The sequence below is a fragment of the Mycteria americana genome, chromosome 2, assembly GCF_035582795.1.
Source record: "Mycteria americana isolate JAX WOST 10 ecotype Jacksonville Zoo and Gardens chromosome 2, USCA_MyAme_1.0, whole genome shotgun sequence".
In the NCBI taxonomy this organism is placed as follows: Eukaryota; Metazoa; Chordata; class Aves; order Ciconiiformes; family Ciconiidae; genus Mycteria; species Mycteria americana.
Window position 1 is genome coordinate 32,280,395 of NC_134366.1, and position 26,516 is coordinate 32,306,910.

General features: G+C 35.9%; 1 protein-coding gene across 6 annotated transcripts in view; it reads right to left on the reverse strand.

Annotated features, from left to right (window-relative positions):
* The window catches only part of DGKB (diacylglycerol kinase beta), a 327,466-nt gene that overhangs the window by 10,332 nt on the left and 290,618 nt on the right, over nucleotides 1–26,516 (reverse strand). For all 6 annotated transcript variants that reach the window (XM_075495543.1, XM_075495545.1, XM_075495547.1 and 3 more), the window contains one exon: nucleotides 1,883–2,003. In XM_075495543.1, the coding sequence (XP_075351658.1) occupies nucleotides 1,883–2,003 (121 nt within the window). The remainder of the gene's footprint in view (nucleotides 1–1,882; nucleotides 2,004–26,516) is intronic.

Below are 26,516 nucleotides of genomic sequence, written 5' to 3' on the forward strand. Positions count from 1 at the left end.
ATATAATCCTGATTTACCCCTAAGCTTCTATGTAATCTGCAGTATGACCCAACATGCTTACAAAAGTAACCTAGTCACTTAGTAGGCTTAGTTTGATTTTCAACACACAAAGCAAAAACATTGCAAACATTTACACATCTTGCTACTAATATGTTACTCTCTCATGGCAGAATAGTCTGTAATTTGTGAAATAAAGAGTGAATTACACAAGAACTTCAGGAATAAACCTTATTAACTGAAAAGACAAAGGGACCTCTGCTATTTTTTATAATTTAGAATGACTACTATAAAGGAAATAAGAAATAAATTTTAGCTCTATCATCACCATTTATTAGAACTATAAAAGATGTTTTTACGCTTGTGTCTAACTCTGGGTTAGACAGAGCACTCACATAACATGACAGTTGTACTATATTCAGAGGCTTTAACATACCACGTTATAAATTTGAGTTGTTAGTAAAGGGGCACTGTTTTTAACATAAAGCTACAGCCAGTGTTCCCTGTCTAGTTTTGTGTTCCCTCTCACATTAAGAAAAGTATAGACAAATGAGAAAGAAAAAAAAAAAAAAGGTCCTTTTTTTTTTTGGGTCTTTTCCAACCCTATATTTCTGCATTATAATAGTTTGCATACAAGACTATTAGAAATAGCATGGAGTAGATAAATCTAATAATGGAAAAATGAGTCAACTGAGCACTCATGGTGGTCCATGGAAATTCTGGCTTGGACATTATTTGGAAAAGACTTACAGTTCATGGGATTATCCACTGTTATCTATGGCCATAAGTGAAGGAAGGGAAGAATGTTCAATGACCTCTCACTTTATTGGTCTGGAAGAGTTCTGAATCCTTTGCAGTTGTGGTCCTGCTGACATGGGACTATAAAAATTATCTCTTGGAAACCAGAGAAGGTTGGAATGCCTCTGTGATCTTATTTTTCTTCCTCATCCACATGACAGAGTACTTTTGAAGTCAACATCACCCAGTCCTTGAGGAGAATCTCAAAAATATGCGATGCACTTTGGCAAATCCTACGTATTTTCTTAAAGTTTTTATTGCTGCTCTTCTGTTCTATGCTCATTTTAGGCTTTTGGGGCTTATAATTGTATAGCTTATGATTTTATTAAGATTTTGGAAAATTCTTCCTGAGAAATTCTTCACTGAGGAAGAGTTGACCATCTCTCTCTTCCAGTCCTTATCTAATCCAAAAGTTAGAATAATTATTTTCTCCTTGAGTCCTAATCCAAGTTTCCTCTATTGTAAATATTCTGGTCACTTTTAGCATAGTTAACGATAAAAAAACAACTAAATTGGCATGCTCCACCATTAGAGGCTTACACATACCAAAACATTTATTAATAGTGACTCGTCGGTGTTGAGTAAATAACAAATAAATTAAAAACAGAGCACTTTGACTACCACAGATCAAAAAAGTGCTTTACAAATACTAATCACATGCTACTATTCCCTGGTGAGGTATGCATTATAAATGGGTTAAAATGTGTCAAAGTAATGGTAAATGACTTTTTGCTCAAAATTGCATGGAGTGTATGTCAATAATAAAACCCAAGATGTCCATGCCTTACTCCTTCTGCTCCAACTACTTGACAATATTTCTTCATAAAATGAAATGATAGTTGAATACAACATGTGAAGACTGACTGTAAACACCCTTTTTCTAGTTTTTTGACACATTTAAAGAAAGGAAGATGTATAGGCATAGAATATGGATGGAACAGATATATTTCATATATAAAAATGATACTTTCACAAGCAATAACTACAGTAATTATGACTCTCAAACTACCAAAGAGAGTGAACTGATAATATATGAAACTTTACTGTTTCATTACAAGAGTGTAGTGCAAATTAAAGCTGCTGATACCTGATGACAACAGACGAGCACTGGGCAAGTCGTCTTCCAGCACTTTTCAGTCCTGTGTATATCTGTCCCATCTCCATGGCTCCTTCCAGACCAACCACTTCCATAAGCTGGTCACTTAGATCTGCAAAAGTTGAAAAATCACATTTTGTCTAGACAGCATTTTGACAGTGGTTATCCTGACTAGCAAGGATTGTCAAAAGACCAGCTGATAATAAAAGATGTGGAGAACAGAACTGGCAAAAATGATGATTCCTAAGAATTGATTGCAGCTTTAAGGTTGGACATATCTGGGCCTGTTGCCACACCATTCTAAAATATCCTGACCAAAATGATTCTAAAATACAATAATAATCTCCATGGTATATTTTAATACATACATACTGAACAAATAATCTTATTGTATGAGAAAATAGGAGAGACTCCTTCATTTAGGTTACCTGACACTCATAGAATGAGATGATTGCAGTTTAGAAATTTATGCTGTCCATTGTTTCAACAGGTATGTAAAATCTGGTAAAGGAAAAGTCAGTGCTCCAGACCCTATTGGATTCTCTTCCGTACAATCCTTTCCAGACGATGCGTACAACTCTAATTTAGCCTTTGTGTGCATGCATGATTCTAGTCTTTAATTATGAGACCACATGTTATTTTTTACACTGGATCTTTGTCTCAATTAGTGCACAGATTCAATGCAAAAAGGGCAGGAAAAAAACCCTTATATCAGCAACTATTCATCTAGCTTTCCTGAACTTCGTAGTGCTTGTTTGCACCCAGTTACATATTTTTGTTTCACACTGCTTTTTGATTACATAGCATTTTGGCATTAAACTTAAAAAAAAAAAATATATTGTCTCTGGTAAAATAAATATTAGTTTGTTTCAATTCAAGAAGCAAGGACAAATTCTGTCTAGAATTGCAGATACAAACAGAGATACAACCAGGAACCTGAACATTAATATAGCAGTCTGGTTTGAGAAGCAACCAAGCAAGGTAATGAAATATTATCCAGAATCAACTAGGGTGTTTTGTATGAAATGTTTTATATGTTCCTGTTTAAATACATGTTGCCAAGACCAGATGGACAAGAAAAAGAAACATTTTTTTTTTTTTAGCTGTATATTATGTGTGTTTTATAGATTGGCTGTTAATATCCATGTTTCCAAAAGGTACACTGTTCGGTGAAGCCCAGCAATGAGCTAAAATGTTAGTCTATCATCACATTGAAAAAACAAAGAAAGGAGAGCACATTACTCTTTGTATATTTTAAACCCTTCAACCTTTAATGAAGGTAGAATTTCATGCTAATTATCATATCTATGAGGCTAGTCCAAAGTTTCAAAGGGAGTCTTTTCTGTTCACTTCTTTGGGCTTTGAATGAAGGTAATTAGCTGAAAGAAGTACTGTGATAGGGGGGGAAAAAAAGTATTAAAAGCAATAGGATTTATGGTCTGGATTATTCTGCTTCCAACCAGAAAATCTGATACTATCAAAGCCTTCATTTTTCTTCTTATACTTTCTTAATATTCTTTGTTATTTTCATTTTCTCATCACAGTGAAATCAGTTCCATACAATATGAATGAAGCAAAACCAAACCCTATTCTTTCCTATTAAGGAAAACCAGTAAGATGGACGAAAGGTTAAAATATACAATATGATTAATTTTAACTATACATTTTTGTAGTTTGCATCCCTGTAACACTTGTAAACCCAATTTTGTATGTCTGGCTTTCTGCTGAATTGTTTTTATCTTAAAATGTTTTCCTTAAGTTACTCACTTAAAAACTGAACTCAGATTTAAACAAATTCTGCTTTTCTTGATAGCCATAAGGATTTAAATGGGCAAGTCCTACTCATTTGCAAAAGCTATTATATTATAAAAGCACACAGAACTTTATAGATGTACTAAATCATGAAAATGTTTCCAGCCAAAGAAAACATCAAATTCCTATTCACTGGGTTATTAGAAAATTATTATTTTTTAAATGGGAGAATAATTAAGAACAGATTTTTATTACTGACAGCTCAGGCAACATATGCAAGATTCAGAATAGTGACATTTGCAGTGATATAAATTTGATGTATCATTTTTCAATAGCTGTGAGATTAGTGTCAGTAACAGCAGGTAACTAAGGGCCAAATCCTGCCCTTTGATCTATACCACACATCTCAAAAAATGTGGTATATTAAACATTGGAAGATGGAACTGAACAATACTCTTATCTACCTAAAAAGTGAAGCTTTTTCAAAAACTTCACATTTGCCAAAGTTGCACATTCCCAAAGTGGGGTTATTTTAGGCCAAACATGAATATTTTTAGAATCAAGCTTACATTAGACATAACCTTCCTTCAGAAGCAGTAAAAACTAAAGCAAATGTAACATGCAATTATTGACTTAGGGTTAGTTCACCCTAATTGTTGCTAATATATTTGACCTGATGGTTTTGCATAGTCATATCCATTTCAACAAATCCTCGAGCTATATTGACTTTGATAAGAACTCAGAGTGAGCAGAAGTGGAAAAGGGAGTGTGTATATTTTAGTCCCATTCTTCAAAGATGTTACATGGCTATAGGTACACTGGTTGAATATAAAGGGTCAAGACATCAATGAATGGATTACATTTGTTCTTAAAAGGTCCCCACCAAATACTCTGAAAGAGACTAAGCTCTATTAAAAGAGATCAGGTCTTCTATTAAATTAAAAGATAGGAAAGAGGAAGTAATTCTTCATTCTGGCAGAAGGCTATCACTGATTTCTCAGAAAGATCTGTGCTGGCCTCTGTACTGCTCAACATATTCCCCTAAATAATCTGGAAATAGAAGTAGATAGTGAGTTACTGAGGATTCAATGAAGTAAAGACAAAAGCCAATTATAAAAAAAGTTTTGGAATTTTACAGTACTGAGTAATGGGGCAATACGAAGGCAGAAAATTCAATACATGTAACTTAATGCCCATGAGGAGAAACAGAGCTAACTACATAGAGCTAACTATATATATGTAGACTGTTATATGCATATATATTATATTTGAAAATAAATATGGAGTGTGTGTGTATATGTCCATATACACATGTATATTTGTTTTGCTGGGCTACAATTAATACTGTCATGCTGGAATTAGGATTATGGACTTACTGTGGCTACTTCTATGAAAATATCAGCTCAATGCTCAATAGTGATCAAATATCATCAAATATTATGACTGGTATATCCATACAGTATGGAGTTTGTAGTTCCCGTCCACTCAGCACTGCACAGGAAGATGTAAAATAACTGCAAATGACAGAGCAACACACATGGTAACAAATATGGAGCAGCTTCTCTATGAAAATTAATTGGACTAGGACCCTTCAGGAAGTAAGGAGATGAATGGAGGAAAGATGATATAGGCAGAGAAAATAATGAGTGTCATGGAGTAGGTGAAGACAGTACTGTAATTCAGTATCTCTCAAAATGTAAGAACTAAGGAGTTTCGTAGCACTTCTAGAACAAGCAGGAAATCCTTTTTATGTAATATTTTGTTATATCATGATGCCATACTAGACTTTGAAATTCCCTAAATCACAAATTGATACAAATTTGGTAGGGTATCTTAACAGAATAATCACTGTAAGTTTGCTCTCTTATGCTTTATCTCTAATCATACAATACAGGTTGGTGTAAGAGGTCAGATACAGAGCTACACAAACTTGTGGTTGACCTAGTATCACTGTTCGTGTTGTCTTCTTATACATCTCATAAATTGTAGACCAGAATAATGAATGCTGCTGTTCACTAAACATCATTCATCACTTAAACGAGCTTATAATGTGGACTTTTCCATGACATGTATCCAACTGTGTTTGAGACCTAATTCAGAAAGTCACTTCTTTTCGATCCTCAAATTATATTCTAAAGCTACACACTCGTGTGCGCATCTGTGTGTGTCTCTACCAACTATAGAAGAAAAAACGTATCTCTTTTTAGGCATGTTGTATTTCTTCTGTATTCTACAGATTTTATTCTAAAGAGAAAATAACCAATTGGTGATTCTACTGATAAAATTCTCCAATGCATGATGCTTCACCTATTATAACCAGTTTTAGGATGTTTAGGTTTAGGAAACTGAAGGTTAGATTTTCAAAAAGAATTTAGCAGCTAACGGCAAACAACAGCAACTACCAGATACTGAGCAGCTTTTCAATCTAGCCAGGTCATTTAGTTGCCTAAATGAGAGCTGAAGTCTCATAGGTAAGCTATCATGGAGAGCATCTCAGTATTAGTGCATTAGGAAAGTGTTTTTTGACTGGTGCCTTGGGGTTCTTGAGTCCATTTGTTCTACTTTGAGCTCTGTGAAAGAGCTGAAGGCTCTCGCTTGTTTTCTATGTGAATGAGCTATTAGAGTGTGTGGGAATGTTTTCACAGCACCATGCCTCTCCTGCCCTCTTCCACAAACCAAAGTACTTCACGTGTCTCCTCACATTAGCCCCGTCAGTAAACAAAGCCAGCTCTCCCAGGGGAGCGCTGCTGTCAGCAGATGGTGGCTAGCACGCAGAGGGGCATCTGACCCCTTGCACTCATTCCTGATGGGGAGATAAAGTCACTAGGGAGATGGCTGCCCATTTCTTCCCATCAGGCAGCAGGAGAAAGAGAAGTCAACAGAAACTTGAACAAGTGGCAGACAAAACACTGTACGTGAATATAAGCCCTTTATAGCACTTCCCCAAGGCATGAAGAAATACACTTGGAGACTTTAAAGTCTCCTAGTGAGGAGTTTACATTATCCATTAGCTTGGCATTAGCTGAATGCTTCAATATTCAAAGTGAACACGCAGGAGAAAAACACATTTGGAATTCATCTATGAAGATAAAGCAAGGAAAGCAAAATGGGGTAGGGGGTGGGAAGAAGCATGGTGTGATTAGAAATACTGATTTACATAGACAACTTTCCCTCTGTAATGGAACTGGTTTTGATATCCAATTTATCTTCGCAATATATAAATATTGCTGTCCTGGCAAGAGATTGAATGACTCTATTATAACTTGGGGTTACTGCACTCACTCAGGCACATTTGCATAAAAACACTGTTGGTCAGTGGTAAATCTGTCTCTGGCAGCAGTTTGTCTTCCAAGAGAAGGGGCTCCATGGCTTACTAAATGTAATCAAACCCTAGTAATCATCGCTCTGGAAATTTTTTGGTTCCAGTTAAAATACTGGATAAGAATTTGAAAACTGGTATGATGCCAGAGGATCCTTGAAAAACTCCTGAGCTCAATGCTCTGCACCACATGAATGCTTCACTATCTTCCTAGAACACGGCATGTATTAAATCCACAGTTACCCATTATGCAGGAATGTGGCGTTCCTTCCATATGCAGGGATAGGGACCGCTGTTGTATAAAATGCTAAAAATGTGTTTAACGTCACAGCATTCTCCTGATTTCAAATGAACGGCTTTTTCTAGACTCCTGGTTACAAGAAATCAGTAAATCAAGAGCAATATGTACATCCTGGTTTTTGTTATGCTTTGCTTTAAAGAAGCTACCTGAAGTAACATGCCTCAATGTTTGTAATTGTTTATATCCAAGTTGTACCTGGAGGTCCAGATGATGTCAAGGCTCTGTTTTGTTACTGATTCACAGACATATAACAAAAGACAGCCCTTGTCCCCAAGAATTTATAATATAGACAAATAAAACAGACAAAGCATTGGGGAAAAATAATATCATTATGTCCATTTTACACAGTGAAAATTATACACAGACAAGTTTAGGTCCTGCAAAAGGTTTGTTCTCATACTCAGCTGGATATATTGTGTGTAGACCCACAAGAGTCGTAATATTTTTTCTACCACGTAAAGTTAAGCACATGAGTTTGCAGAACTGACCTGGCCAAGATGACACATAAGTTTGTGGCAGAGACAGGAAATAAATCAGCAACTCCTGAATTTCAACCCTCTGCTTTTAAAAGTCTATTCTCCCTCTTAATGTTGACTTCCAGGATATATATCAAGTCCTACATCTATAGTATTTGACCCAGTTTTGAGTATTTTGCATTGCTGAGTTTGCTTGTAAACATTAAAAATCTCAGGTGGCTCCATACATCTATTTCATGCCAGTATTGATTCTCAACTCAAGTCTTTATTCTTGTCTTCATATTTTTTCCTGTTTTTAAAACAAAGCGAAACAAAACAAGCTAAGCCTGCCTTTTAGTGTGAAGAAAGGAAGATATATCACTGCTGTAATTTTCACCCTGGTGAGATACTCAGATACGGTGATAATAAATTAAGCAGATATTTTATATATATAAACACACACAAAAATGCGCACACATTTTATACCTATGTGGACATACACACATATGATATATACCCATATTTATGCATATGTGAGAAATTCAGTACATTTTTGCTCTACCATCTGAATTGATGATGCACTAAATAGCTTTAATGGGGTAAGAATGCAAGGGTGCTATTTTTGACACTTAAAATGAATGCAATCAATAAAATCCTGTCTCTGCCGAATTCAGTGGCAAAACTCTTACTAACTTCAGCAGGGCCCAGATTTCACCCAGCATCTTGTGTCTTGCATCAGTCTAGCACAGAGATTCTGTCCTCAGATGGAATCAGTTAACAGATATAGCTCAGCCTACTACTGTGTAATGGATTTTTTTTGTGTATATAATCACCTCCTGACTCTCATTAATCATTGAATGACAAGTTTCCCCCCAAAACAGGAGGGCAAACAAGGAAGAATCAGTCCTTATAATTAAATATTTTATGAAACTTTTTAATGTGCACAGAAGGCCTTTGTATAACTTTTCCTTAAGTGAACTTCCCCCCCCCCCCCCCCCCCAGTTTACCAGGGGGAAGGAGAGGAGAGTTCTTAATAGAAACTTTTTTGATTAATAGTAAAAGAAGAAAAATAATAAAAAAAACCCCCAACCCATCCCAGAGCATTCAAATTAAATCACTTCCACCCAAAAACTACTCCCAAATACCAATGTTCAGATGTTCAACGTTTGAAACAAGAGGCTTCATCTTCCAGTTCAGGAGATCGTTATGGATAAGTCTTTTATGGTAAAGCTTGGCAGACAAAACGTATTCTTTTTTTATAGATTTATTCTTTTAATAGTTTGAGGTACAATTGCATTGAACATGCTGCTGCACCAAAAAGCCCCCTATTATTTTAATCTGTATTCTTTTAAAAGTTATTTGTTCAAAAGGATTTCACTGTGTTACTCTTATACCCCCTTCATCCAACAGAACAAAAGCCGTTCTATGAAAGGAGTCTAAACTTGGACAAACCGTAAAAAAAAAAGCAAAGTTCCTCTCTGTTTTTATCAAATTTGATTGCTGCAGCTGTTCCCAGTTTCTGTATTTTAAAAATAGCCTTATTCAGTGCCTTGTTGGCTAAAGGCCAGAGTACCATTAGAACATGCTGTACGGAAAACCTCTATTCAGTTACAGATACAGAAATATATTTAAGATCAGTGGGGGTCATCTGCAGCAAACACTTGTATGGGGGAAAATGGAATTTTAATGTGCTTGGACTGCTCACCACTTTTAACAGATATTTAAGAACTTCAAACCGGATATCTTTCTATTTGTATTGGTACTATCATATTACTGAGCATCAGGTACAATACGAGGAAGTCAAGATCATTTCGACTAACAAAAATAGATCTAATTCTCAAATTACTCCTTAGTAGTTCTGGCATTCACTTTAAATGGCTCCTAGTAATATTGGATATTTGATTAGCCTATAAAAATGCCACAGCCTAGAAAAGAAAAATACAGTAATATTGATGGAAATGTAGAAATCTGATCAATGAAAACCAGCTTTGATTTGTACATTTCTAAGAGGACTAGTACTAACAGGGGATAAATGTTCCCTTTCTGCAGGGCAGCAAACTCTAATAATGGCATTATCTCTATATTTGTCCACTAAAGAGTTTTTTTTAGTTATCGGCCAGAAAGAAATCTTCATTCCATTTACATGAGTATTAAAACTCCTTTTGATTAAAGTGGTAGCAATTTGGTCCAGGAGCTCAGAAACCCCCCAAAGATTATCTCCATTCCTCTTTCTCTTAATGAGAACCAATTCCATTTGCTTCCTCTACCATGCTAGTATTCCACGGTGTGCAGAGATGACAGTATACAGAATGGACACTGGTTTGAACAATAGCAATTTTTAGTTATTAACCAAGAGCCTAACCCCAGGAAAGTATTCTGAAAATCAATGAGATGTATCATAGATCACTTTTAGCCATTTCTGATGGTCTAGAATGCCTGCATTAAAGTATTCAAGATTATATATTTCTACTGTAGCTGGAGGAGGAGTCTTCAGCATGGTAGAGATATCCAAGGTCATTATTTGGGTAGGTGCTAACAGGAAAGAAAACACAGCAGTGATGGCATGAATATAGTGTAGATGAGCTTGCTGAGACTCCAAATTCTTAGTGGCTGGTTGGCCTCCTAAGTTTCTGTGCCCTCACTCTCTCTGTACCCGGGTTAATTTAATTAAATAAATGCTACAATCACACTTTGGATTGCAGTTTCAATTACAAACATTGTCCACACCTTTTTGTACAGAAGGAGCATCAGGCAATTGAATGAAGTCAAATCCAGTGAACTCTGGGGCAGGTATTTGTATCATCTAAGTAAATCAATCTTCCTAAACTTCCTGCAGTCAGTGAAAGTAAAGAAGCTTCGATTTAGTTTCCCACTAAACTAAATGTGTTTGATGTTGGCTGAAGTGGCCTAGGATTTCCAGGACATTCACAAAGGGCTGACGAGCCTGACAAAGGAGCAACAGAAGAAGCAGATGAAAGGATAGTATCTTGAGAGGAACTCTAATGGTGTTAGGAACTTCTATATGGAGAACTGAAGAAAGCTCAGAGTTTCCTTCAGTGATTCAGAGGAAGAGTCTAAGAGGGCTGGTTTTCTGGAGGATCATGGTTTTTTTCTGTTGTCACCAAGAGGAATCTTGGGAGACAAGCTAGCATACTTGGTCAACTTAGCAGTGTGTCTAAAGCTAACTTTCGGCTAAATCTAGCACCCCAGCGTTACCATATGTGTTGGCTCCTTTGTGGAGGCTAAGGCCTGTAGAAGTGATACATCCTCTACTTACTCATTGTTTGATGGGACACAAGTGTGCTTGCTACCTCCAGGACTGAGCTCCAAGTATATGAGCAGATTTTCCCAATGCTTACTTTCCTTGAATTTGTTCTGTTCTGATAATTTGTCATTGTGGGTTTTGGTCTCTGCTCTAGTTACATACAAGCAATTGCAGATATTTTTCTTCCTACCTGAACTACACGCATTGCTAAAAATTCAGTATTATTTGTACTATTACTGGTTTACAAGAAGACAGTTCTGGGATATGCAGAAACCTTTGTTATTGGAGAAACCAAAGGGGAAAGTTATCTCTAACAGTGCTGCAAGAAAAACAAATGTCTGCTTTGATGTGCTTTACATGGGAAGACATTTCAAAGGACCACAAAGAAAGCAAAAATAAATTTATTATTATACCTTTCAACATTTTAAGTATTAATTATTTATATCAAGCTATTTTTCAATAGCTTAAGAAAAGGTATTTCCATAACCATGATGAAGACAACTACAGAACAGTTCCAAACCTCTTCTCAAGGACAAAAAGACCAGAGTCAGCTACAAGTATCACAGTAGTGACTCAAGTTATTTTTAGTGCTCTGGTCCTGAACAGTATCAAATATAAAAAACAAACTTTATTTCATTCCAAACAAGAAAAAGACGACTTACAAACAAAACTGGATCTGGTTATAATTTATTTGGTTATGATGTTCTGCCACAAAATGAAAGCCACGATCTTTTACTAAAAAATGATCTGAACACTCACTATTCAGCTATAACACCACTCACGATGTTTCGGGTATCAGAGAAATACAGAAGCAAAGTCCTTCCCCAGAGCTAACTCATCCTGAGATCCTGAGCTGAAAATCTATACTGAAATGTGGAGCCTTGCTGAATTTGTCTTTAAAAAGATTTGACATGGCAAGAAAAATATATCCTCATGGAGTTTAATGCAAAATAGGAGACCTAGAAAACTAAGGGAATGTTCTCATCTTATTTTCATTCTCATTTTTTCACCCTTATTTTTGTTCTGAATGACGGAGAAAGTGAGTAAGAGAAAGTGCATGAGAAACAGATAAGGAGATCAGAGTTATATGAATGCATGTGCATTTTAGTTGTTTTCAGACTGGACTATGCTAAACCTGAATACAGCAATCCTACTTTGAATAGTAGTCATCACATCTGGAGTTCCTGAAAGAAGTTCTGCTGTAATTCCTGACCAGCTACATTCAGACAGTTCCAGAGGGTGGACAAGCCTCCTGGTTACTTACTGGCATTGTCATAGGATGGCACTTCAGGAAAGGTCTTTTACTTTCCAACTTCACTAATTCATCTTCATTATGTATCTTCGTTTAAATTCCTTTTCTAGGCATCAGGGCCAAAACTGAAATAGTAGGTATATAGGATTACTCTTTTTCAGTTCAGACACATATGAACCTGAGAAGCTCCTGGGGTTAATTTAGTGCATGGGATTCTAGGTGGGCCATGATGGGACATGCTGTTGTGTTGTTTATGTTGTTAGTTCTATTGTATGTGCTATTTGCATAATATATGCCATATATTATTTGGCAATGGTTGCAGGGAAAGTTAATATCCTCCATCATGCCAACTGATACAGAAGGAAGAGACACCTTTCAGGCTGACAAGTCCTGTTTCCAGTCCAAAACAGAAGGAGCAAACCTCAAACTGAATTCAGGTTTAGAACAATCTTTCTGGGTTTGTTTTCATTTTACTAATCAATTACACACTGGAAAGTAAGGGTGGGGGGATTGCTTTTTGGTTACATATGGAAATTAATCTGGAAGGACAGAAGATTGATCATGAATATTTTGGAATTTTCACCTTCCAGGTTACTTTCAGCAAATGCTATAAGACAAATTTTTAAAGGACCTTAATTTTGGTCTCTGCCCAACAAATCATTTAAGCATGGATATTCAGTGTTATCAAATGGACTACATGCATGTTTCAAGCATGGCTGTTAAGTGCTCTGTTTATTCAGGCCTATCTCTATGGTAACTACTTTATGGTACATGATTTCAGAATACTAATTATAAAGCAATATAAATAAGGTTGTCTACAACAAACAGGTTTGCATCTACATATTTGAGGCATCTGAAAATTCAGCCTTACTTGTATAATATAATGTGTGATTGATTTTGAAAAAATATTTTTCATCATTGTAATTCATGCATGTTAATAGCAGCTGAATTTTCTTTTCCATAACACTACTTTGCACTAGGATCAGCAGCACAAGGGGACTGCAATATACTAAGGGAATTAAAGAAAGCAGAAGATGCAGGTGCACTAATAAATGGTCGCCTTTGGATTACAGTATTTATGTGTGTATGCCGAGCTAAACAGAAACCTAACTGTTACACATAAGAAGTGGTACAACAAGAACATCTGTGTTGGGGGACTAAACTGGCATGGCTAACACCTCCAGTGCCAGGTGCAAAGGAAATTTCAGTACAGCTTGAGTAATTTTGACTGCTAGCATCTGTATATATCAGATTATCTCTCCTCTTCCCTCCATATTCCACTAGAGTATTTGTATTATACATCTGGCTTTAGATTCTAGCATAGCAAAAGACAGGTTGTAATCCTTCCATTCCTGGATCTTAGCCTCACTTTTTTTTTATTTGGGTCTTGCTTTTCATAGAAGCATAAGGCCAGAGCTACTAGTATTTTCTAGATGTATGGTTAAGGAAAATGAGCGTTTTTCCCTCAGAAAGAAAGAAACATTAAAGGAAGAATCGTACCTTTGATCTATTTAAAGCTGATCAAAATGCCTGTAGAGAAAGCTTTTCCTCTCTAAGATACTAAACTTGGACTATAACTTCACATTTCTCTGAGAACTCCACTCTTCTGAGAAATTCTAGATTTTCATGTAAAGTCACTTTTTAAAGTCAACCTTCAAAATAAAATGAAAATTTTCATTTCAAGTTCAAGTGACATACCTTATTCATAGAAATATTGATGATATTTGGTAGAAGACTTAAAATACTTGAAAGAACAAGACAGCTGGCTGAAATGATTGTTAGGAGATGCAAAAGCAGTCACTGGTGATGCACTCATGGAAGTCCAATCCTATTAATCTTTGAAATATGTGAAATTCTGACAGAGTCCATTGAGACCATGACCTACTGTATTAAGTGGCTCTGGCTCAATCTTTTATTTCTTAATTAGGCAAAGATTTCAGGAATCAATTGTTGTATAAGGCTGAAAACTTACAAAAACTACCAGTGATCATGTTAGTTCAGGTGGAAGTCAATGGCCTGATCACCATTACCATGACACCAACGAAAGCTGAAGCTGTTCCCAAGAAAGGATTGGGAAGGGGGGGGCGGAGAAAGAAAAAAAAAAAAAAAGGAAAGAAGAAGAAAAAAAAAGAAATATGGAAATATAAGAATAGTGCTTGTATTCTGCGACAACAAAATCTACTCATGTTAGTGCGCTGTTAACCTGTCTGAACCACAGCTCTCCATGTTTTATTTGTCCAGCACTTTTAACAAGACCTACAATTCTATTCAAGACAAGAACAAAATGTCATGAAGAGTACAACTGGACATATTGAGCTTTAAAGGAATTTTTTCGGAAATGTTTGTGGAAAACTATGTCTTTCTCTTGGCAATTTCAAATCACCTCCTTCCATCCCCAGCTACTGATTAAACCTCTTGAGAATGCCTAATAAATAATCTAAAAAAGGAAAGGACAAATTATTTTAAGTCTACACTTCTCTGGGAATTGGGAGTTTGTTTCACCACATTGTAAATTATCTGAGCTAACTTCTAACAAGGTGTGACAAAAATGCAATAAATACAAATAAATCCACAGGGAAGAGACTCAAAAAACATTACAAAAGCTTGACTTTAGAGAAAAAAAATGCTATAACAAATTTGCAATCCCGAGTTACTCCTCTTTTCTTGTTAATTCAGTTCTAACGCCAAATTCCTTCATTATTTTTTGACCTGATATGAAACACCATCTGGCAAAAGCATGTTGCAATTCTACATAAATGAAATAATTGGATGATTGCTTAAAAATATATTTCATAAATAAGTATTATTATACATTAGCAAAACTCACTTCATTCCATTTCTGAGCTCTGTTGCTGAGCTATGACTTTTTGTGTGACTAGAGGACCTGGGATTCCTAGACAGTCATGAGGCTTATGCGTTTCCACAGTTATACAGTACCAGACGCATATGTCCATATGTTTCATTTGTATTTATTGTATGCATTTTTATTATTATTGCTACTACTGTTAGACAAGGGTAGCACCACAGACTCATCAGAATCACTGCCCTGTAGGAAGAGATCACAGCCTAAAGGTCCTGATGGATCTGTGGCAACAGTTTACAAACCATATGGCTGACGTGGTTATCTTATAATAGGCCAAATGGCTGTGGTTATTCAGGAGCCATTTCAAAAGTGGATCAGGTGTCCCTGTCATGAGATAGCTCAATCACACTTCAAAACATCTTTAGAATAATTTTGGCCAGCCAATTACTTTCAATCTACTACTGCAAAGCTGTCAAGGTCTGAGGAGATCATACTATTGCTGGAGTCCTACAGATGGACTTCTGTGTCTGCACAGTCTCATTTGCTAGGCTGGGAGATCTTCCGCAGTGTGCACACCTCCCTAGGCATACATCACGGGAGGAATCAGGCCAGAAGAGACAAAGCAGTCATTGATTAATTGGATACATGTTACAACGTTGCTCCTCAACAAGTTATGACAAGCATGGAGTAATAGTGAAAAACAAAATATTTGCTAGTGATGAAAAGCGGTATACAAAACAGCAGTTGGTCGTGAGCAAACATTTTGCAGCTATAAAGACCCAGCTGCTTTGGCTGACTAAAATGAAAAGGAACAATGCTTTAGGGGTTGTGAAAGAAGATCTCACAACTGATGGATTATATGGAAAAAAAGACTTCCTTATAAAGCATGAATACTCATAGTCCTCTTTTCATCTGTTTATAACATATGTAATTTTGTTGAGTTGAGAGTCCTAGGTAAGTGTACCATGCACTAAATGAAAACCTGTTCACAGCTGTTGAAACCAGTTTATTCTGTATGCCTGTTTTTGTCTTTCATTAAATATTCATTTATTGATATTAGACTTATGAAAAATTTAGCATAATTTTAATCCTCCCCTGTATGAATAGGAGAAATTAAAGGAAAAAGGACTTCATCCAGGTTTATAGGTATGTGTGATGCAGCTTGTGGTATTTCCAGAAAATGACAATATCAGGAATCAATGAGAAATAATGTCTTGTGCATCACCTAAATATTTAACTACAATATCAGCTTATGTTAATCATATTTCAAGAGTTGGGTTGAACATGCTGTAATTGTGCCATCAACCCGCATGAATCAAAGCTTTATTTAATAACTGTAAAAGCTGCCATTTGCTACTTTTAAAATATCTCATTTCTCACGGCCTTTACTCGATAATGGTCACTAGAGTTACAAAATGCTAAAAATATCAATGTTCTTGAAAATCTTATTTGAGTTCTTACTGCAGAAGCTGAAACAATTGTAACAGTGTATGGCAGTTATCAGCTTCTTGTAATTTCTGGCAATGTTCAGTTAAAAAGTGCAAGTAAAAACATTAGTGTTTTGACTACTTGTAAGAAACTGTTTTGTATACAATTAATATAAAGGAAACTGCCAAGTCAATCTGAGCTCAAAATTCAGGGGTTTGTGTTATTTTTATTTTATTTGGTTTTGAATTCGTAAAAACACAGAAACAAAACCCCAAGCTGTTGCAAAACCTAACACCAATCTTATATTCCAGGTATTTTATTTTAATTAAAATAGAAACATATTGTTAAATTCAACAGATACACAAAATAATAAACAAGCAAGAGCAGAAACATCCCTATGCAGTTAATATCTGAAAAAGCCGACTAAGATTCCTCATCCTGATTTATGCAAGGCAAAAATCAAACAAAATCAAACTCTAAGAACAAGTGTTCTCTCAATAGCAAGCACAGAGAAAGTTCAACAAAAGTTTGACTCAACTCATATTCAGATATAATGAGAACTGGACCCAGTCCTAAATCTGTAGAATAAATGGAAAAGTATCCTCTCAGAATAAAATAAAATTAATCAATGCTATTTTGCTTATAGCATGAAAAACAATCAAACAAAAACAAAGAGGAAGATAAAAGGAGAGCAGTGAGGGAAAACAGAGTTAATTGCTAAGTTTTGAGATATTTTTTTCCATCATATGTTTTCTTCCAAAATATCCTGGAATATCACATTGCCAATGCTAATTCCCAGTGCTTAAACAGTTCTTTATATCATCAAAGCACACTATACACACTGAAGTTCATGGCACTTACCATGGAAAATACAATGTACAACACTAGACGGAGTCCAGAAAACTGTGGTCTTCACAAGCGGACTGAATTAAACTTAGACTGTCTGAATATTGGCACTTCCTATGTTTTGAGTTCTAACTCTGTAGGCTTAAGATTGTTCTTTTAACTTACTTTTTATGGTCAGTGTACATAAAACACTTCATAAAGTAAATTTACAGAATTTTCCACATGCAGATACAATAAACATTTCATATACATTTTATGTTTATCTAATCCTACTACTTGTCATTTCTTTTCAATTACATTTTTAATCTTTTATTTGGCAAAAGATGGTGGTTAAAAATTTAATTAAAGCTTTATCAAACTGAAATTACTTTTTTGCTTAGCCTGCATCACACACAGATTTTCTTGCTGTAACACTTCAGCTGTAAAGGCTAAGACAAAGACTGCCTATTGCTTTTCCTGTTTCACAAAATAGGACCATATTTTGAGGTTGTATCATAGGAATCATGACTACTGCTAATAATATGAAGTACAGATCTTTATTTGGGATCTGCTCCAAAGCCTGCCAGTTCTGTGGGAATAAAATAACCACCATGTGTTTGCTATCTTAACTTCCTAAATGGATGTAATATCAGATTAGTTGTGTAAGAAATTATCACTTAAACACTTTCATTTTATTTTTATCTAAATATTAATCGCAGAGTGACAAAGACACAGGGAGAGAAGTCAGGGGTTTTGAATTCCGTTCAGCTCAACCATATAACTGCTATGTAACTTCGGGAAAGCCACCATATCCCATTTACGACCCTGGTCCAATTGTACCTATTGAATTAATAGAACTGTTTAGAGTTGCTATAGGTCTGGATTCTTCTGGATCTCATGGGAACGGGGAAACCTTAATTTATATACATTCCCACAAAGTTTTCCAATAGCTCTGGTTTCACACGTGAAATCAATGATCAGCCATGATCATCAACAAAGCACTAAGCAGACTGCGAGCTCTCCAGGGCATGGATTGCTTTTTTTTGTTTGTGCAGTACTCTGTTCCTTGCAACTCTGCTATCTGATTAGGCTCCTTAGGAGGTACTGGAATATACATAAATAATAAGCAAGAGGAGACAATTAAAAAAAAAATAATTGGTACTATTAATCTAAGAGATTAAGATGTAAACTACACACTTTGTATTGCACTGCTGACTCCCAAGGGAGGTTTGTCAAAGAGAACATGCACACGTGTGCGCACTAGGCAGTGTCACTGAACAGTGCTCCCTCCCCAGTCCAGCAGAAATTCCACCCCAGTGCGGACTGATGATTTACTTTGTATTTTCCTTGGCTTACTGGTGAAGTGTTCCTCACTTCAGCTCAGTCACTCAGCCTTCTTGCAAATGCCAGCTTATTTTTCACAACTATTTTTTCCATCCGTGGGGATTTTAATAGGCATGAATGAGTGAATGAGGACAGTTATGAAGGAAATTCATCGTATAAAGGAAAACCCTGAAATTCAGTTATTAATTGGGCACCCAGGCTTCACATCTTTTTCAAGCTGACTAGTCCTTGCTCATTTGGACAATGCCAATGATCTCTTTCTAGGCTGACCATCATAAAGCCACTTGTATACAGTAGCATGGCTTTTCTCAGAGCTTGTGAGTGTGCCTGCAGCTCAATAGGACTATTCACATGAACAGATGTTACTCAATGTGAATACTGGTTGCAGAATTAAGCCTGTCCTTGCTCTTCCTCTTGCTACAAACATCAGCTGCTCAGACATCCAGGCTCTTTTTTTTTTTTTTTGGTGGCTTTTTGCCATACACAAAGCATGTACATGACAACTTTTGTAATTTTTTTTTAAAAATCTCCTATCTTCCATTAGCACTTATATAAACTAATGTTTATATACTCCTCCATATAGTTTCTTGTATGAATGATGATAAAAAATTAAAGTCCATTTAGCTGTTTGGCATGATATTTTGTGGCTTTCACAGCTAAAAAGAAACCTCTATCTGGTCATTTTCAAGTATGTACTTGAATGGATATGGAAGCATATTGGACCAACATTGAATTTTTATTTTCATAGCATGCAACAAAAGCTGATAAATCTACAGATTATGTTTGGCTTGATACATTTTATTTTCATCCCAAAATGATTTTTGTCTATACCAAATTAAATATATCATTTAAAAGTATGTGAAACAGTCTTAACCATTGAAAAAACCCTAAGAATTCTTAGACAGACACTTAATTGTAATATTTATCAAATTTTAATATTTACTATCTCATAATATTTCCTTATCTAACTATCCTCCTCAGTTTTAACCAAATTGTGACTGTTACAATCTAAATTCACATTTGGTGTAAGACACTCCAACTTACGACCTGAAATTATGAGTGTTATGCTTGCTTGTAGAAATAGATTAAACATCGTGTTTGAAAATGAACAGTAACAATACTACTTCCCATACTTATTGCCCTCTTATTTGAAAACTGAAGGCATTTTATTTAGCATTCCACTTTTAGGTGATGGCCAAAACCGACCGTTGATACCGGTATCTTTTTGACCGTTTATATTTTTAAATCTCTCCAACTTGATTCTGTACTGAAAGCACAGCTGAGGCTCAGAAATAAGTTAGAAAAGGTATAAAAAGATCCTTTGAAAATGAAAAAGAAAAATACCTGAAGAGAGTGAGCTTCACAAGTAGCAACCATACAAGCAGGTTTAAAGGCCCAATCAGGCTTGTGGGGCTTGTTTTTGTTTGTGTATTCTTTCCTTTTCTGCATTATATAAAAGTCTTCAGTTATTTCTCTTTGTTACAAACTGTGAACCCAGTAGCCTAGGAATAAAGATCTGGGAGGAAAACTTTAAGGGAAATACATTTCAGATACAGCTGGACCAGGTGGTCCAATCTGCCAGTTTACAACTAATTGGCAAACCATTTGCTCTCCTTCAGACCTGTGGTACATCACCTGTTCTTAATGACTTGTCAGAATTGTGGAGAGTGGATCCACAATTTATTCTGACAGTTCTTTAAGAACCCTTGACTGAACATCATCTGGCCCTGCTGATTTATGTATATATTTAGTTTTTCTAGGTATTCTTTTACTTCCTTATCACTCATTCCAGATGATTCTCATTAAATGTTAACTCACTGTTCTTCCATGTTTTCATACTGAAAAAGAAAACAAACCTGAACACAGGGTGAGGAAGAAGGAGAAGAAAAAAATCCCTGCAAAACCCTCAAAACAAATCTTGATGAATATTTCCAAAAAACTGCAAGTTCCCTGCTTCTTCTTCTTCTTGGTTAGTACCAAAACATGCTAAATGGATGCAGATGCATGGCTATGCCATCTAACAGAGAAAAGTGAGTATTGCTGTTTAGCAGGTACAGCCACGCTTGCCAACAAACGAGGGAATTTGGAGCATTCACTATCCCCTTCCCTTCTCCTTCCATGCCCACAAATTACTCTCAAGGGAAATAATCTGGAAATAGTACTGATAGTTTCTTACTTACCAGACATACAACTTTAGCCATAATTTACACAGCAAAAAACAGGGTAAGAAGATTCAGAATGACCAACTAACTTCTCCCAACCCAAACCCTTAATAGCAATGACCATTTCTTATGGTAAAGCATGCGTTACCTTTTTTATAGTCTACTATTTATGTCAGCTTTTTTATATCACTGTCTTTCACTTCCTCTGGAAAGTGCCAGTATTTTCTGGTCTAGTATTTTCTGTTAGCAAAATTCATAACATATACTTACTGGTCTGTTCATTTTTTTCTTATTTCATATTAATTCCTTCGTTCTCTCTGCTGACGGAGAACCATGCCGGTACTCCTAGTACCAGAACTGCCATCTGCTGTGCCTTTATTATTGTATCATTCATTCTATGCCATCTTCCATGTCCTGTCACCTCTTACTAACACTGCTTACTGGTTCCTGGCACACTAATTCTTTTAATGTCACAGTATCTTCTTTTAAAATGCAGTATATTTTGATTTCGTTTAAACTTAACTGGTTTATTCACTAGTACAACAGATTGTGATCCACTGCATCTAAGTTCTAGCACCTTGTTCAGGGGGCACTGGAGGAGGAAGGAGCTGAGGAGATGAGCATATCCAACCCTTCTACAAACACACACCAAAGTTCCCTGTCTCATCAACAGTGGGAGATCTACCTCAATTAAGACTCAAGAAGATGCCCAGGTTAGGTTGGTCTCTCTCTTCATTGGCTGCATAGGGAAGTAGCAAGTGTCAAACAGTCCCTTCCACTTAGGATCTGATCCTTCCAGCCACGTTACAAGGTGGGCACTGGTGGATCAAGGTTGCCTTTTATTAGGAAAGAGAATTATAGCCACAGCAGCAGTACTTACTGAATAGCTCCTGGTACTAGGTGATACCCTCAGGGTTTAAACCATACAGAAGAGTGCCTAGCATTTTCCACAGCATGTTGGGGGACTGTCAATGTGTAACCACAAAGATAATTGTCATGGGATTAGGCGGAAAGCATGAAAAAGTATTCCTGAAAACAGGAAACATGGATTCAGCTACACGCATCTATCTATCTATTAATACTAATATTTTGATATTAAAATTTACTTCACAGAACTGACTGGATGACTTCCTCCCACAGATCTTACCAAATGTTATGAGCCATAGTGAAGCATTATGCCACATACTAAGTAATTTGAATGCCCCATGCCCAAGAATTATGACTTTAACTTCTTGAAAGTCAAAGTTTATCTTGAAAAGGAAACAGTTCCTAAATTAAATACAATCAAACTATCAAAGTTTGATATGTGCTTATTATACTTTTACAAATTGAACACTAGGATGAGATCTAAAATATGTTGTTTGTCCTTGAAACTCCCCGAATGTCATGTTTTGGCCTGGAGAATTTCTGTAGCTGGATTATAAACTCTTGGTAGAGTGATGAAAACACTGAATTATTGTGCAATAGACAGTGACAGTATAATACTCTACTGATCTGAAAGAACACTGCACCTTATGGTGCAAACAAAACCACTCCTTCAGCAAATACTGAATGAAAACAATAAATGATACTGATCCGAGGGACACAGAGAATCATGCTGGAAAACTATCCCATGGCAGTGGGCAGCGAATCGGTTTTTATCCGATTTCAAAGTAGTAACGTAAAAATGACATGTTTTATGCTGCTCCCCTGTATAATATATACTGTTTGCTAATACTGTGCTTTGGGCCCAATAAGGACTAAGGAAGTTCTACCTGAGTATATGCTATGCTAGTCTGTTACATATAGTATCAAATTTTTCTCTCCCCAAATTAATCTCCATCATGTGTTCAGAAGAAAAAGCATGTGTAAATCCATACACAGAATGCCTATCAAAAATAAATTAAAAAAAAAATAAAATCAGTAAGATCAGAGTGACATGTTCCAAACTACGGTATACAGACCTGTATTTTTAAAGAGCAGACGTTTTACAGTGATAGAAACCTGGTCAAAGGCAGCTTTTGCAGTAGAGTGTATAGTTTCACAGGGGAAAGAATTGGAGAAATTTTCCCCCAAAGAAAAGTAACGTAAAAGAGGGGCAGAGAGGAAGTAAAAGCATAAATACTCGTATTACACTTGCATAAAAAAAAGCATTTGAGAAAAATAAATAAACAAGCTCTGATCTCTTGACTGATCCGGGAAACAATTCAATTAAAATAATCAACATGCCAGATCTCCCTTCCTGATTTGCTTAAGTAAGTTTGCATTTGCAATTGTAGAATTAGATTGTGTATATATATGCGAGTGCTTTCCTCCACCTCTTCTCCCCCAGGGAAAATCAAACTTACAAGGGGTCATTTAGCAAATGTCACAGTGGATTAAAGGACCTCAGGTTCCCAGAATTTTGGCTACATTAACTACAGGATTTGTATGCATTAAAGGAAAAATCTGGCTCAGATTTAACGCAGCTATCTTTTTGCTAACCAAACTTCAGTTTGGTCACGTGTGGTTTTGGTCAGGAACTCTGCATTTGCTCTGCAGTGGTTGTAATTTTTATTAGTTTCTATTCTACCCAAACTAAAAAGTTGAAGCATGCATTTTATTGTATCACCTTTTGAAATATCTGCACAAATCAGATATGCATATAACTAAAAAAAAAAAAAAAATCTAAAATAACTAACCTGGCTAGGAGAATGAAATATGGCATGATGTTATCTTTACCGCTTTGAAACATAAATCCCGGACCCCAGTCAAACAGTTCTTAAAGTGCGATAAAGTGTTAAAGGTCTGTAACATAACCAAAGGTTATATTCATGGTAAAAGATACATTTCCAGACAGACAGAGTAGGTTATGTCTTTAGAAATGGGAAAAGAACCTGCTTCTTAGTGCTGCAACAAAAGAAGATACAGGAATAGCAGTGATGGTTATAGCAGAGCACATTGATAATGACGAGAGCGTTCTCTGATGCTCTCTAAGACTTTCCCCACACAGAGTACAGCACTTTGCTGAACAGACCCACAGTCCGTAGACTCAGCAGGAATAAAGTACCAGTAATATTATTGTATGATACATTGAATTCCATCTACAATAAATTCATAAGATAGTGTAATGATGTCTCTCAAGGAATAACACGCAAAAGGCTAAAAGGGCTTATATACTGATAACCACACAAGCGATGGTAACCGCCACATTTCTGGATTATGTAGTTTTTGTATTTCACAGGATTCACACTGCTTGTATTTATAACTTGCCTACACAACAGTATTTTTTGGTAGTTAACACTTTTCTGAAAACATTATGAAAATTGTTTGTCTTCACATTTATTGAAACTTGATCTTTGAAATAACTTCCCTCAATTCTCTAGTTTTCACATTATAGTATTATAATTTCTACAAAGTTTTCAATAGACTATTGGACAATTATTAATTTGTAATGATATTTTCACTCCCCTTTCCCCCCCAAAGAAAAAGTTCTTTTCCATGAGACTTACTAATTTTAAGGGAACACAATTTGAACTAAAAAAATATTTTAAGTATTTTAAGAATAGCTACTTATATATGTTTTTCTATCCCATTTTTCACACACCGCTAACATTCAGAACTATTTGGCCTTTATAGTGATGATTTCCAACTTCAATATCTGAATCAAGATTAATCGAATCATGGTGAATTAACAATTTATAATTTTAGATTGCTTCTAACATGACACTGAAACCATGCAGCAGCAAGGACAAGCAAAGATTTCAGCAAAGAATGAGCCATTAAAACTCAGTATGAGCCATATCAGTCATAAATAAACTCACAGTTTAGATATGTACTGCAACAGTCATTTGCAACAGCAGTAGAGGATACTGTTAGTTCTACCTGAAAAAAAAATCACTGGATTTTCACTTTCAGATCACTGAAAATCATTTTCAAAAAGAGCTGAATATTGCCATTTCATCTGCTTATCTCTTGAGTTATGAATAAGTACCTATTTACTCAATAAAAAACCAGAAAACACCAGAGTTTACGTGGTTTCACTTTGTACAGGCACGGGCAGGATTCGTGGTTCCCCACCTGGTGTAGATGTGAGTTTCCCGAGCAGCATTTACAGAGCATTGCTAGGAGAGGGGAAGTGCATTCAGAAGAGCTATTATAGCATAGATATCTCTCTCCTTTCTGTCAGAGAAGAGTGGCATAAATGACCATGAAAGCTGTTCTGTGAGGTCTGGCAGAGGAACAATGAAGCATGCAGTTCAGATTTCTTGGATTTGGGAATGCCATTGCTTTTAAAATTCTTTGTAAAATAAAAATAAAATATTCTTTTAAAATACTACCCTAATTAAGGATCAAATTTGTAATTTTAGATAGCAATCCATCTCAGACAGAATTGTTTTGGAAAACAAATGAAATGTAAGAAAATTTATATTGAGCACATAGGGAATGAGCATACTCCCTCTCATGAAACTACTTTAATGAAAAGAGATAAGCCATCAATTCATCTCTCCTTCAATGTGCTGAACTTAACCATACCTTAACAGCTAGGTGATCTTGGCTACCTCTTTGCCTCTATTGCAAGTTCTGGGAACCTCCATAAAAACCTATTAAGGTTTAAGTTACATTATCTTTAAGTATTATAACCAGGAAGAAGTAATTTTTATGACTACCCTCATAAGTATGGCACCTGAATTCCAGGTGAGCAGCACAACATTAAAAAAAAAAAATCTCAAAAAATTAAGTTGAATGTCTCAAAAGAAGGTAAGTGGTCCCAGGTTAGCATAATTAATACTGAGTTTATAGAACTACCATTTCAAAATCCTTAGAACTATTTGTGTCTGAATAGAACAGGTGGGTAAGTATCTGTATTCATATATGTTCTAAGTTACAGTGACTTAGTTCTATAATGGTCTAGCATACGTATCTTGTCATGCAACTCGGCTTTGGAAGTCCATATCTGGAAGTCTATATTTGGAAAGCCAGTATCCAAATACTTCCCCTTTATACATCATCTAAAGCTATGGACATCCTTTTGAAGTTGTAAAAAATAAACCCCCCAAACCTCCAAAAGAAAACAAAAAAGCCCACCCAAACAAACTTTCAAATATTATGTACATTAGCTTGATAGAGCAAAAACGTGTAAATATGGGTATGTGTATGCATATGTGGGTATAGGTTCATTTTGCATGAAGGGAGAAAGAAGGCAGAGAGGTATAAGGACTTACCTAGCTCTCAGTGCAGAGTTTCTATTTTAAAAGCTTAGAGACTGTATTATGTCATAAGTCTCTGGGCTTCACTAATTCCATGACTGCAGGCTTCTTTGTGATTTTGATTTTGCAATTGAAACTGATTGGCTGGCAGACAAAGGGACAGAAACAGCTGCAGCTGGTATTATTGATTATTTCCTCAATTTAAAGGAAGTAAAGCAGGAGGCTAACAACATTGAAGGACAAAGGCTAAGTTGTTGCTCTACATCTCTGGCAAAGCCAGTCACTGGCCACTGCAGCATGCTCTGAATTAATTCATAAAATGTAGCTATTATCATTTTAATACCATAGATTGCTGTAGGAGTCATAGGGACCTGCCTGTTAGGATGGTGAGTTTTTAATCTCATTATTGTTTTAGTAAAAACTGAAATCTCTAATATGGAAAGACACTAAATCCAATATAAACATTCTGGAAACTGCTTTTGGGCTGTTATCAAGAACATGAATAACTTTCTAGCAATACATTGAGCTTATGATAGCTAATGCCTACCCTA